Source organism: Bubalus bubalis, chromosome 11 (genome assembly GCF_019923935.1).
Source record: "Bubalus bubalis isolate 160015118507 breed Murrah chromosome 11, NDDB_SH_1, whole genome shotgun sequence".
NCBI classification, from domain to species: domain Eukaryota; kingdom Metazoa; phylum Chordata; class Mammalia; order Artiodactyla; family Bovidae; genus Bubalus; species Bubalus bubalis.
In genome coordinates, this window is record NC_059167.1 from 97,001,328 (window position 1) to 97,014,930 (window position 13,603).

At 44.6% G+C, this 13,603-nt stretch overlaps 1 protein-coding gene across 3 annotated transcripts; it reads right to left on the reverse strand.

Annotated features, from left to right (window-relative positions):
• Positions 1-469: 469 nt before the first annotated feature.
• Positions 470-6,376, reverse strand: DRD1 (dopamine receptor D1). 3 transcript variants are annotated; one of them, XM_044925480.2, is made up of 3 exons: positions 5,946-6,376; positions 5,072-5,367; positions 470-4,024 (listed from the first exon to the last, which is right to left on the reverse strand). In XM_044925480.2, exon 3 carries the CDS (start codon positions 3,518-3,520, stop codon positions 2,180-2,182), a length of 1,341 nt encoding a protein of 446 aa, XP_044781415.1. In that variant the 5' UTR covers positions 3,521-4,024; positions 5,072-5,367; positions 5,946-6,376; the 3' UTR covers positions 470-2,179. The 3 variants fall into 3 exon arrangements, with proteins under 3 accessions (XP_044781415.1, XP_025152178.1, XP_006047302.1); XM_025296393.3 differs by lacking the exons at positions 5,072-5,367; positions 5,946-6,376 and adding an exon at positions 4,430-4,621; XM_006047240.4 differs by lacking the exons at positions 5,072-5,367; positions 5,946-6,376 and adding an exon at positions 4,119-4,406.
• Positions 6,377-13,603: the final 7,227 nt, after the last annotated feature.

Below are 13,603 nucleotides of genomic sequence, written 5' to 3' on the forward strand. Positions count from 1 at the left end.
CTTATATTTTACTCTTAAAACAAATACTAGTCATACAGTGGTTGCCATTAAGTAACAGGTCCACGACCACACAGAACAAGTCAGGCTTTTCTGTAATTTTTATGTTATTTAAAATCTTTAGACTCTTAGAAAGTAAAAATAGAGATTTTAAAAGTCTTTTAAATCTGTGAAATGAAAAGGAGAGTAATTCCTTGAGCAAAGAAGGAGGTTTTTTTTTTTTTTAATTTTTGGTGGGGGGAGGGGGGAGAATGTTTTTGAGACAGAAGGAAAAGTTTATAGCCCAAAGCAACTTTCTGTTTAAGTATCCAAAGGCAACACGTGCTACACATAAGAGGAGACTACCACTAAAAAGAAAAAGAAAAGCAACATATCCTTGAACATGCCCAAGTTTTCTTACGTGTAGATCTGAAATATTCTAGTTTTTAAAACTCACTTAACTGCTGTAGCACAAATGCAACATTCAGGGTGGTTTTGCGTTCACAAAATAATTTTATTATATGTAAGAAGCATACAGGCAGTAAAATTAAGAAAACATTCACAATGCATAAATAACACAGACCTGATGCAGGAGATAGTTTCCAGTAGATATCTTTCTTGTTACCCACTCCATCTGAATGTTAAGTCAATTACTTATCCACAAGAATACTTTGTAAACATTTCCAAAAAATTCTCTTGAAATGCCCCACATGAATTAGTATCTGGCAACAGAGACTCAGAATACTTTTTACAATCCAGATGATGACACAGGAACTTGATGCCAAAGCACAGAGAAAGGGCTAGCATTTGTCAAAAGAGATGCTGATGGCTTTAGGGTGCTTAACACGAAAGGAGAAAGGGGCTCCTGTTTTTTCCGCCAACATAAGTGTCTTACTCAAGGATGATAACGAGGCACTATCTGCTAGTTTTATACCATTAACAGTTAGACTTTTTAAAAGAAATCAATTCTAAGTTCAGATTAAAGCATTACCAAAATAGCCCCACTGAGCAGCTTGGCTGGTAAGATGGAGATGAAGGACTTGACCTTTGCCCCGGGTGACACTCTTGTGACACACGAGTTAAGGAAACTCACTGTCTTCACTGCACATCTCTAACCAGGACAGTCATTTGTCTGGTTCAGAAAAGCTATCTGACACAGGAAATGAGCAAAGACAAAGAGGGCCAATTATTTTACATAAATACAACGTGGCATATACTTTTTATTGCCACCTAATATAAATTTCGAGTTGGATTCTTCTTCAGCTGACTTTTATTTCAGGTATTTACAGAACTGCAAATCATTCTGCTGGGAAAGTCTTCGTCACATAAAAAATTTTGAACACAAGAGTGCCTATGCTTTTTTAAATCTTTCAAAATCTTTTTAGGAGAATAAAGCTATCACAGCATTTGTCAATTCTCATCTCCTATTTAGCTGTGCCAATAAATGTTAAGGAACAGTCACAGCTTCATTTTCTGTTTGTCTTTGCTGTGTTTCTGGAAGTTACAAATGAGCATTTAGGCTCTCAGAGAGCCTGTGTTTGTTTCATTGGCTTATCAAGTGCTAGTCAAATGAACAAAATGCTATTTTAAGATCTCAGATAACTCATTCTATTAAATATGATAAATATAGATTTAATATAATAAATTAAAAATATCCATATAATACAATAAATTAATAAAACCAATATCAACTAAGCATCAATTCTGGGGGGGAAAAAGTCCCATTCCTACTGTAAGGCTCAATTTTTTTTTTTTAGGAATAATTTATAAAGGCATGCACCTACCTTTACAATCTGAAAACTTTGCTTGGACCAGTGTTAGCACCTGTTTGTACACAGCAAACTCAACCCTTCTCATTTCCTTCCTGGAAAGCTTTAATTTTAAAGCGAAGCTGTTCATTGTTGATTCTTTGCCCTATTTTTAAGTCCTAAGAATCAGTTTCTAAAAATAACTTTGGAGCCAAAGACAGGTCCCTTGTGAACATTTGCTTCACCTGTGTCCCTCTTGATTCACTATGAACACCACAGAAAACACACTGGAACGCAGATTAAAGTGTAGATAGCTGTGTGTTGAGGGGAAGCAGCAGGGGAGAGCTCGCCCGACATCTCGAGTCTCAGCACGCCTTCATTTCCTCACCACAAGCCTCAGAGAAAGCTCCTGCAGCTTTTGGGACGAGCGTGACTGGCAGGATTCACCCCAGAGCTCAGGTCGGGTGCTGCCCGTTTTGTGTGATGGGCTGGATCTTCTCAAGAGAGACATCAGTGTCATAGTCCAAAATGACAGACAGGGCTGGGGACAGCTTCTCCAAGGGCTTGGCTATTCCCACCGCCTCCTCCTTCTTCAGGCCCTCAGAGGAGCCCACAGCGTGTGGGATCAGATACACCACATTGCAGTCCTTGGAGATGGAACCCCGAGGCTCGTGATGGCTGGAAAACACCACAGCCCCATTGTTATTGATGCTAACCGTCTCTATGGCATTATTCGTAGTCGGGCAAAGCCTGTAGCATCCTAAGAGGGTGGAAAATGCCTTCCGAAAATCAGCATTAAAGGCATAAATGATGGGGTTCAAGGAGGAATTAGCCCACCCAAACCACACAAACACGTCAAAGGTGATGGAATCGATGCAGAAGGGCTTGGTCTCTCCAGACCCACAGAAGGGCACCATGCAGTTCAAGATGAAGAAAGGGAGCCAGCAGCACACGAACACCCCCATGATCACCGACAGAGTCTTCAGAACTTTAGTCTCTCGTTTGAAGGACATCTTAAAGGAGCTTTCTGGTTGAGAACACTCCATGGGGTTTCCATTACCTGTAGTGGTCTGGCAGTTCTTGGCATGGACTGCTGCCCTCTCCAAGGCTGAGATACGCCGTATTTGTTTCTGGGCGATCCTGTAGATCCTGGTGTAGGTGACAATCATGATAGCCACAGGGATGTAAAAGCTTATTAGAGAGGATGAAATGGCATATGTCCTGCTCAAGCTGGAGTCACAGTTGTTGATGGTCTTGCCCAGGGAAGTGGCATTCCCCTCGGAGGGACCTGTGGGTTTTGCCTTGTGCCAGCTGAGCTGCACGGGGATGAAGGAGATAAGAACCGACAAAGTCCATGCCACACTGATCAGAATGAAGGCTGCCTTGGGGGTCATCTTCCTCTCATACCGGAAGGGGCTAGAGATGGCCCAATACCTGTCCACACTGATCACACAGAGATTGAGGATGGATGCGGTGGAGCACATGATGTCAAAGGCCACCCAGATGTTACAGAAGGACCCAAAGGGCCAGAAGCCAGCGATTTCAGCCACTGCTTTCCAGGGCATGACCAAGACGGCCACCAAGAGATCCGATACAGCCAAGGAGATGACGAAGAAGTTGGTCACCTTGGATCGCAGGTGGCGGAACCTGATCACGGCGGCACAGACCAGCGTGTTCCCCAGGAGGGTGGACAGGATGAGCAGCGACAGGAAACAGGCTGTGAGAATGCGGAAGGAGAAGTCCCTCTCCGCCACCAGCCCGGTGCCTTCCATGGTAGACGTGTTGAGAGTCCTCATCTTCCTGAGGGTGAGCACAGAGGGGGCTCGGACACCCCCAAGTTCCTAAGCAGGGATTGGGGATCGGTCAGACCTGCAGGAGTCCTCACGGGCCACGCAGCCCCTTGCCCAGCCCCACTTGCTCTCCTGGGTGGAGGACCTCACCAGCATTCCACCAGACGGCTGCAACAACCGAGTGGCAGGAGCCTGCCCGTGGCAGTCCAAGTCAGCCCCTTGGAAGGTCCCTCTTGCTCTCTACAACTGTCTTCTGACTTCCTTGCTCCAGGTCACTGTCGCGGGGACAAGATGACCCTTCAATGCCTCCTGGAAAGCCCTGGTTATTTAGCATATTCTAAACTGTCAAGCCAGAGACTCTCAGGCCTCTACCGAGCTAGTCAACTGTCGTCACATTCCGGGTCTGTGGCCTCTCTGGTGGTGACAGATAATTCTCCCCTCTGAGGCGCAGCTTAAAATACATGCCCCGCTCCTCCAAGCCCCGGGCTCTGCAGCAGCTCCCCTAAAGCCCTAGAAAGCAAAGAGAAAGCAAAGGTCGTTTGCCGAAAGGAGCAGATCGCATCTTCACTGTCAAGCCCAATCCAGCTCCCTCTGAGCCACCTACCTTGCCTTGGGGTTGTCTCTCTCCAAGCCCCCGGGAGCTCCTGGAGCTCGGAGAGCAGTCTTCGGAGCCGATGCCGCGCCAGGGCACCCAGGAGGCGCGCCTGAGTCCTGCCCTGCGCGCGCAGCTTGGGTTCCTTGACCGATGCGCAAAAATCGCAGGAGCAGGTTTGGGACAAGGATCCCGGGCCAGGTCTACAGATAGCTGGCGTTGCCCCCCACTGCCTCGAATGGCTGGAGGCGGTTCAAAGCGGACGAGACCCCGGGAAAGGGCTTCCAGGCTCTCGGAGAGAGGGCACCCCCAGTACTACTCACCTGGGCAGCTACCTTTCTCCCGGAGCCGAGCGCCCGGGCACCCCTCGAGCGGCCTCTGGCCCCTCGGGGATGAGCCCTGCGCCTTCCCGCGGAACTGCCCGCTTCCTCCCGGGAGCCCGTGGGCACACGAGGCAGAGAGAGCCGAGCTTGTACCGGAGGGCGCCCGGGCCGGCCGGATTCCCTCGGGGCACAGCCCACCCCGCCCCCGCGTCCCCTCCCCTGCCCCGGAGGCGGGCCTCGCTTGACAGGCAAGAGTTGCGGGCGACAGCCGCACGTGGTTCGCTCGGCTGGTGCCGCGGGCGAAAGGGGTGGAGGGAGCCCAGCTGAGTGCTTGCCCGTCCCGGGTTACCCCGCCAAACCCCGGGCCCCCGGAACCCCGGACGGCACCGGGACAGGGGCCCGCGAGAAAAGACCCCTAGGTGAAAGCCTCAAGCAAGCCCGAGTCTCCAGGAAGCAAAGCTCCGCGCGCCATCCAGCGCCTGCGGGGGTCAACCCCATACCCTTCTCAAGACCAAACGCAAGCTGGGAGCCGGCTCACTCTTCCACGCACATCAACCTCCAGAACAGCCCGGCTCCGACAGGCGCTGCCTCCAAGGGCCCCTCAACTGGGATGAAACGTGCCCCGCGAGCGCCTGTACTCACCGGTCGCCGGGAGGGCTCCGCGCAGGAGCGCGCCTGGGCGGGTGCGCTCCACTGCGCCCCAAGGGCGCTCACCTGGAGCCCAGCTTGGGTAGCGCGCGCGTCCACGGCTGTGGTCAACGCCGGACTGCAGCCTTTGCCCGGCGCTCGGCGAGCGCTGCAAGCCCAGCGCCACGCTTTCAGCGGGCCCGGGGCGCCCTCTGCCGGCCGTTTTGGCTTCCAGCGCCCCGACTGCGCCCTCTCAGACCCCAACCTCGCCGCACCTGGACCCACTCTTCCTCGACCGTGACTGCCAGAACCTGGGAAAGGGGGTGGAGTTCTCTGCTTTAAATCCCTAAAAACTGACAAGGGTGAACATTTTTTTTTTGCTGGCACTTCAATCCTTGAGCCAATGTACAATATTTTCCAGAGCGCTTACTGTATGTACCAAGAGCAACAGGATAAGCAAGATGCAAGCTCTTCTCCCAAAGAGTAAACCAGAGAGATCTGGCATTTACTGAACAGACTCTGGGTCCCAGACACACGCCATATGTCGCCACCCCTTAAAAAAAAATCCCTCCTCATAAACTTCCTCATCTCCATTCTGCCCAGGTGGAAAATCAGGTTCAAAAATGTACCCAAACTTACAGGGTTGCTGAGGGTATGCCACCTGCCTGACTCCCACCTGCATGTTATTTTCACCTACACATCACTGACTTCTGGGAACTCTGAGTCTGGTCTGGGATTCCACCAACTACATAATTGCCCACAAAGCTTATTTAAGGAAAGGACAGGATGGAAGCAAGGGAACCTGGAGATGACTGCCTCTGAGCCGCTCCCCTGCTGTCCTGGGCAAAATCTCAGGGAACAGACTTCACAACTAAAAGGCAGAAATTACCTTTATGTAAATGGTGACATCGCAGTGCCTTGCTGTGCCTTCCTAAGAGTAGGGAAGATAAGGAGTAGTTTCCATGTCAGACTGCCTGGCTTCCTGTCCCTACCCTGCCACCGCTGGCCACATGTGCCCTCTCCCCTCTCCGAGCTTGCTTTCTTCCTCTATAAAACAGGGATGGCATAACAAGTTTGTTCTAAGTATTCAAGGAGATGATATTTGTTGAGCGCTTGGCACGGAACCTAGGACCCAGTCAGTTCCCTTTCCTGGTAGGAACCCCTGGGGGCTCATTAGAAAATCTATAGTCTTATTTCGCTGAGAACCTCGCACCACGTTGAAAGCCACAATTTTCTTGGTAAAAACCCTGACTCTAAATAATAATTCCATTCAATTAGCCAGTACAAGCTGCACCTTGGTTTTCAATGAAAGAACCGCGTTACAGACGGCAGACCCTCCTTCGCTCCCATACCCAGCTGTTCTCCCATCCTCACCCTTACTGGCCCACACAGTGGGACATGGGGCATGAGTCACGGTCACAGATGCAAACTTTGCCACAAACCTGCCCAAAGAACCACATGCTTGCAGAGTCTTAAAGCCATGCTTAGCATAATACTTCCAGACCATTTTCCTTAAAGTAGTCATTCCCCAAACTTCGTGGCTGTATTGCATCTTTCTCTCCCTTTCCCTAACAAGTGAAAGGATATGCTTCTGGTTGAAGATAGCCATGTCAGCCTGAACATTCTACCCATGAACTCCCCACATTCTGCCCACCCACCCTGGAGTGTTTCCACTGCAATTACCCAGAAACACACAGGTAGGGAAAATTCAGCAATGACCTTAAAGCCAGGAAGCGGGGAATCCTTTTCTGGAGAATAAAAGGCAGATTGTAGTGACTGAGCACACACGAACAGGATTGAACTGGAGGAAGGAGTTGACCCGGGATTTTTCTTCTGGGAAGAAACTCCACGAGAACACACTACAAGATAAAAGAAACAAGGCCTGGAGGTCAGGACAAGGCCAGTGTGAGGTGTAAATTTCTAGTGATTCCCCTGAGAAATACACCCAGCGTCCAAGCCTCCCAGAGTCAATAACCCTGGCACTTCCCACTGCTGTTTAGATCAGAGCCCAGTGGCAACCAGTCTGATCTCCAGTGGCATCACATTCAATGAAATAACAGTTCAACAGCTGAAAAGTATTTGAACTGAAATTTAAATATGAACCAAAACCTCCGTTGGAGGGAAATGACTTTCACATCACACTTCATATCCTCTTTCTCTCAAGCTCAGCAGCTGCTCAACAACAACCACACACACACACACACACACACACACAAAGCTCTCTTTTCTTTGCTTGAAAAATTCCCTAAATTCTTTCCAAGCTATCCCACACTGACCTGTGTCTTTTTCTCTCAACACATTCACCTGAAAAGTCTACGTTATCAAATCAACGTATTGTACAGCTTGAGAAGTATATCTTCTAAGAGAAAACTTCTGCCATTTTTACTGTCTGAACCTCCAATTTTCTCCTTACCCATAACATACACCCCCCGGCCCGAAAAGGCTCAGGAATGCAGCTAGAGGAAGGAAGACTCTGTGAATACCTAACAGGATAATTTTGTTTCCTGTCACCCAAAAAACAACAGAGTTGGACAATTTCTTACGATTCCAAGACAGACTCCTGAGGTCTCTTTCTGGCAAAGGTAGGTTATTGATTTTTGAACGTCATTGCTAATGGTGCAGGAAAGGAAAGTGTAACTTAAATCTCAGGGTTTTTTCCACTTTGCAGAGAGTGTGAATTTCAGAGGAACTTACAGTTTGGCTAGAAAGTGAGTGTGTTAGTTGCTCAGTCGTGTCTGACTCTTTGTGACCCCATGGACTGTAGCCCGCCCGTCTCCTCTGTCCGCGGAATTCTCCAGGCAAGCATATTGGAGTGGGTAGCCATTCCCTTCTCTTGAGAGGATCTTCCAACACAGGGATCAGATTTGGGTTTTTTTCCCCATGTTTTCTCTCCCGAAGCCAAGGTGAAACAAAACCTTCCGTTTTGTTCTATAAAAATCTCCCCCACAAACATCAGAAACCGAATATAAATGCAAGCAGGTATTAGCATTAGATCGTGCCGGGAATGTAAACCCCAGCACAAAAGCACCTTTGTTTCCCAAATTGGCATGTCTTTTAAGCACTACCATGATTTATGCACTGCAGGGAGGGGGAAGTTAAAATGTTGCTTTTCAATAAATTTTTATTTGGCATTTGTGAAAGTAAATGAATGCAGAAGGCACGCTATCACAGGGGAGCTTAAGCTCGTAAAAGACTAAATAAAACAACTGATCTGTCTAGTATAACAAATGAAATATTTGGGAGGCTTTAGGATATTAGCTAATAGGATATTAGCTAATTTAATTAATTTAAATTAGCTAATAGGATATTTAATTTAAATTATATTTAATTTAATTTAAATTTAATATTTAATTTATATTTAATTTAAGCTAAATTAGCTAATAGGATATTACTAATTTAATACCACAAAGTGATTGCTTATAATGTTAGTGAGAAGAGATAAAGGTTGGCTGACTTTGACTAAATAGCTAGAATGCTTGTTTTAGATCATAAATATAACTTCTCTGAAAATTCCTGATCCCATGTTAAAATTTCTTCTCCTATAGCTTATTATATGATTCAAAAATCAACACTATTAAAAATTTTAAATCCACAAGTACCACGTTGGGTGGAGGTTGCGAGGTAGTCCATCACACATAATGTGTGTGTGTTACTGTTGCGTCTGATCTTGGTTGCCTTTGCTCTTTGCTGTCTGACTTCTGTAGGTTTCCCTGAGTCGTTTTTATGATTTCTTTTTATCTCCTTCATTGCCTTATTGTCTATAATCCTTTGTTTTGCTATTTTCGTGCTATTTTCATGCTTTAGGGTTCACATCATATACATGAGACGATGCATAAGATATAGATACAGACATACCCGGTTTTACTGCATTTCACAGATATTGTGTGTTTTACAAATTGAGGGTCTGTGGCAACTCTGAGCTAATCTGTCAGTGCCCTTTTTCCAACAGTGCTTGATCGCTTTGTGTGTTTCTGTCACATTTTGGCAATTCTTATAACATTTCAAAGTTTTTCATTAATTTATATTTGTCATGGTGATCAGTGAGCTCTGGTGTTACTACTACAACTTGCTGAAAGCTCAGGTGATGGTTACCATTTTTTAGCAATCAAGTATTTTCTTAAGATATGTACAGTGCTTTTTAATATATAATGCTACTGCACACTTGGTAGACTACAGTATAGTGTAAAACACAACTGTGTATGTACTGGGAAATCAAAAAATTTGTGTGACACATTTTATTTGTGATATTCACTTAACTGTGGGGGTCTAGAAATAGAGCCACGGTAGCACTGCAGTGCCACTTCCCTGGTGGCTCAGACAGTAAAAGCATCTGCCTATAAAGCGTAAGACCCAGGTTCAATCGCCTATATATATCTTCTATCCGACATCTGTACGATATTTTATAGATCTATGTAAGACATGCTATGTCTTATACATCTTCTTCATAGACTGTCTTCAAGTGAAATATAGTTAAGAAATTTACAATAGTATTTTTCCATGTCTTTCCTTTCAATCTTTGTGTTGTTTTGTCATATATTTTACTTCTATAATGATATAAATCCCAGAATACATCATTATAATTTTTCTTTAAATAGTCAATTATCGGCAGCACTGTTTACAATATCCAAGACATGGAACCAACCTAAATGTTCACTGACAGATGAACGGATAAAGAAGATGTGATATATAAATACCCAAAGGACACTACTTAGTCATGAAAAAGAGTAAAATAATACCATTTACAGCAACATGGATGGACCTAGAGATTATCATACTAATTTAAGTAAGTCAGATAGAGAAAGACAAATATCATATGGTATCATTTTAACATAATGTACAGTATGACACAAATGACCTTATCTATGCAACAGAAACAGACTCACAGATAAGAGAAAAGACTTGTGGTTGCCCGGAGGGTTAGGAGGTGGGGATTGGAAGCTCAGGGTTAGCAAAAACAAACTGTTCTATATAGAATGGATAAACAGCAACATTTCACTGTATAGCACTGGGAACTATATTAGTATCCTGGGATAAACTGCCACTCCAGTACTCTTGCCTGGAAAATCCCATGGACAGAGGAGCCTGCTGGGCTGCAGTCCATGGGGTCACTGGGAGTCGGACACGACTGAACGACTTCACTTTCACTTTTCACTTTCATGCATTGGAGAAGGAAATGGCAACCCACTCCAGTGTTCTTGCCTGGAGAATCCCAGGGATGGGGGAGTCTGGTGGGCTGCCGTCTATGGGGTCGCACAGATTCGGACACCATTGAAGTGACTTAGCAGCAGCAGCAGTGATAAACTATAGTGGAAAAGAATGTACATCCACACATATAACTGAATCCCTTTGCTGTACAGCAGAAATTAACACAATATTGTAAGTCAACTATACTTCAATAAAATAAATTTTAAATAGTCAGTCATAAAGATATTTAAATAGGAAAGAACTATTATATATTTACTATGTAGTAACACAGCCATGAAATTAAAAGACGCTTACTCCTTGGAAGGAAAGTTATGACCAACCTAGATAGCATATTCAAAAGCAGAGACATTACTTTGCCAACAAAGTTTCGTCTAGTCAAGGCTATGGTTTCTCCTGTGGTCATGTATGGATGTGAGAGTTGGACTACGAAGAAGGCTGAGTGCCGAAGAATTGATGCTTTTGAACTGTGGTGTTGGAGAAGACTCTTGAGAGTCCCTTGGACTGCAAGGAGATCCAACCAGTCCATTCTGAAGGAGATCAGCCCTGGGATTTCTTTGGAAGGAATGATGCTAAAGTTGAAACTCCAGTACTTTGACCACCTCATGCGAAGAGTTGACTCATTGGAAAAGACTGATGCTGGGAGGGATTGGGGGCAGGAGGAGAAGGGGACGACAGAGGATGAGATGGCTGGATGTCATCACTGACTCAATGGACATGAGTTTGGGTGAACTCTGGGAGTTGGTGATGGACAGGGAGGCCTGGCGTGCTGCAATTCATGGGGTCGCAAAGAGTCGGACACGACTGAGCAACTGAACTGAACTGAACTGAACGTATGTGCCTCTTCTGATGCTCTTCATTCTTCTGAAACTAGATCCATAGTTTGATCTGGTGTCATCTTTCTGATTGAAGGATGAACTTTAACTTTTCTTACTACACAGATCTTCTGGGATTGATTCTTTCAACTTCTATATCCCTGAAAAGTCTTTCTTTTGCCTTCACTTCTGAAAGATGGCCTGCTAGGGAGAGGATTCTGGATTGACAGGTTTTCCCTTCTTGTGCTTTAAAAGGTTGGTCCACTGTTGCTTTACTTGCATTGTTTTCAGTGAGAAATCTGATGTCAGCTTCACCTTTGTCCTTCCGTATGGAACACGTCTTTTTTCCCCTGCCTACTTTTAAGATTATTTTTTCTTTATTATTGATTTTGATCAATTTAAACATGTGTGGGTTTATAGTTTTTGTCAAATTTGGAAAATTTTGGCCATTAATTTTTCAAATTTGTATCTGTCTCCCCTTTGTTTCAGGTTCTCCAATTATATGTGTGTTAGACTGCTTGGGATTGGCCTACAACTCACTGATGCTTATTCTATTTTATTTACTCTCTTTTCTCTGCATTTTCATTTTGAACATTTTCTGTTGCTATATTCTTGAGTTCACTAATATATTTTTTTTTCACTGTCTCAGTTCAGTTCAGTTCAGTTCAGTTGCTCAGTCGTGTCTGACTCTTTTCACTATCTATTCTTAATCCCATATTATGAATTTTCTGTCTCATCATTTGTAGCTTTCTTCTCTTGGGTTTTTTTGTGTCTTTTTTACATCTCCTGTGTCTGTACTTAACATTCTGAATGTATGACATATATTTATAATAACTGTTTTACTGTTCCTCTTCACTAATTCCAGTCTCTGCATCAGTTCAACTGATTGCTTTTACTTCTTATTATGAGTTTCACTTTTCCAGTTCTTTTCATGCCTAGCAACTTTTGACTGGATTCCATACACTGTGAATTTTATCTTTGGGGTACTGGATCTTTCTATATTCCTACAAATATTCTTGAACTTCATTTTTAGAACACATTTAAATTTCTTAAAAACAGTGTGATCTTTTCAGGTATGGCTTTTGTGATGGTCTGTTTAGGTTGAACAAGAGCAGTGTTTAGTCTGGGACTAATTGTCTTCCTTGACTGGGGCAAGATTCTCCTGTGTGCTCTCTCCAGTGCCATGTGAGTTATGAAGTTTTCCAGTCTGGCTGGTGGCAACAAGCCTTGTTCCTGGTCTTGTGTGAGTTCCCTATAATATAATCTCCACAATCCCATATCCTCACATCATATACAGTAAATTCTGTACATACAAACAAGTTCCATTTTGAGAGCTTGTTGGTAAGTCCAATTTGCTCATAAGTCCAACAAAGTTAGCCTAGGCACCCAACTAACACTATTGGCTATATAGTACCATACTGGAATAGGTTTGTAATACTTTCCACAAAAATAATACACAAGAAAACATTTTTAATCTTATAGTACAGACCCTTGAAAAGTATGTCCAAGCTGGGTTTAGGAAAAGAAGAGGAACCAGAGATCAAGTTGCCAACATTCACTGGATCATAAAGAAAGCAAGGGAATTCCAGAAAAACATCTACCTCTCTTTCATTGACTGTGCTAAAGCCTTTGACTGTGTGGATCATAACAAACTATGGAAAGCTCTTAAAGAGATGGGAATATCAGACCATCTAACCTGTTTCCTGTTTTCCATCTAACCTGTATGCGGGTCAAGAAGCAACAATTAGAACCCTCATGGAACAGCTGATTGGTTCAAAATTGAGAAAGAATTGAGCAGTCTGCTGCAGCCCTGTTTAACCTATAGGCTGAGCACATCATGAGAAATGCTGGGCTGGATGAGTTACAAGCTTAAATCAAGATAGGCAGGAGAAATATCAATAACCTTAGATATGTGGATGATACCACTCTGATGGCAGAAAGTGAAGAGGAACTAAAGAGCCTCTTCATGAGGGTGAGAAAGAGGAGAGTGAAAGAGCCAACTTAAAACTAAAAAAAACAAACAAACAAACAAAGATCATGGCATCCAGCCCCATTACTTCATGGCAAATAGAAGGGGAAAAGGTGGAAGTAGTGGCAGATTTCCTCTTCTTGAGCTCTAAAATCACTGTGGATGGTGGCTGCAGACATGAAATCAGAAGACGCTTCTCGGCAGGAAAGCGATGGCAAACCTAGAAAGTGTGTTGAAAGCAGGGACATTACTCTGCCGACAAAGGTCTGTATCGTCAAGGCTATGGCCTTCACAGTGGTCAGGTACAGTTGTGAGAGCTGGACTGTAAAGAAAGCAGAGCACCAAAGAATTGATGCCTTCAAACTGTAGTGCTGGAGAAGACTCCTGAGAGTCCCTTGGACAGCAAGATCAAACCAGTCAATCTTCAGGGAAATCAACCCCGAATACTCATTGGAAGAATTAATGCTGACGCTGAAGCTTCAGTATTTTGGTCATCTGATGTGAACAGAGGGCTCATTGGAAAAGTCCCTGATGCTGGGAAAGATTGAGGGCAGAAGGAAA

What these genes read in the sequence shown, in the direction of transcription:
- DRD1 (XM_044925480.2), bottom strand. Translation starts at nt 3,520, where the DNA reads ATGAGGACTCTCAACACGTCTACCATGGAAGGCACCGGGCTGGTGGCG.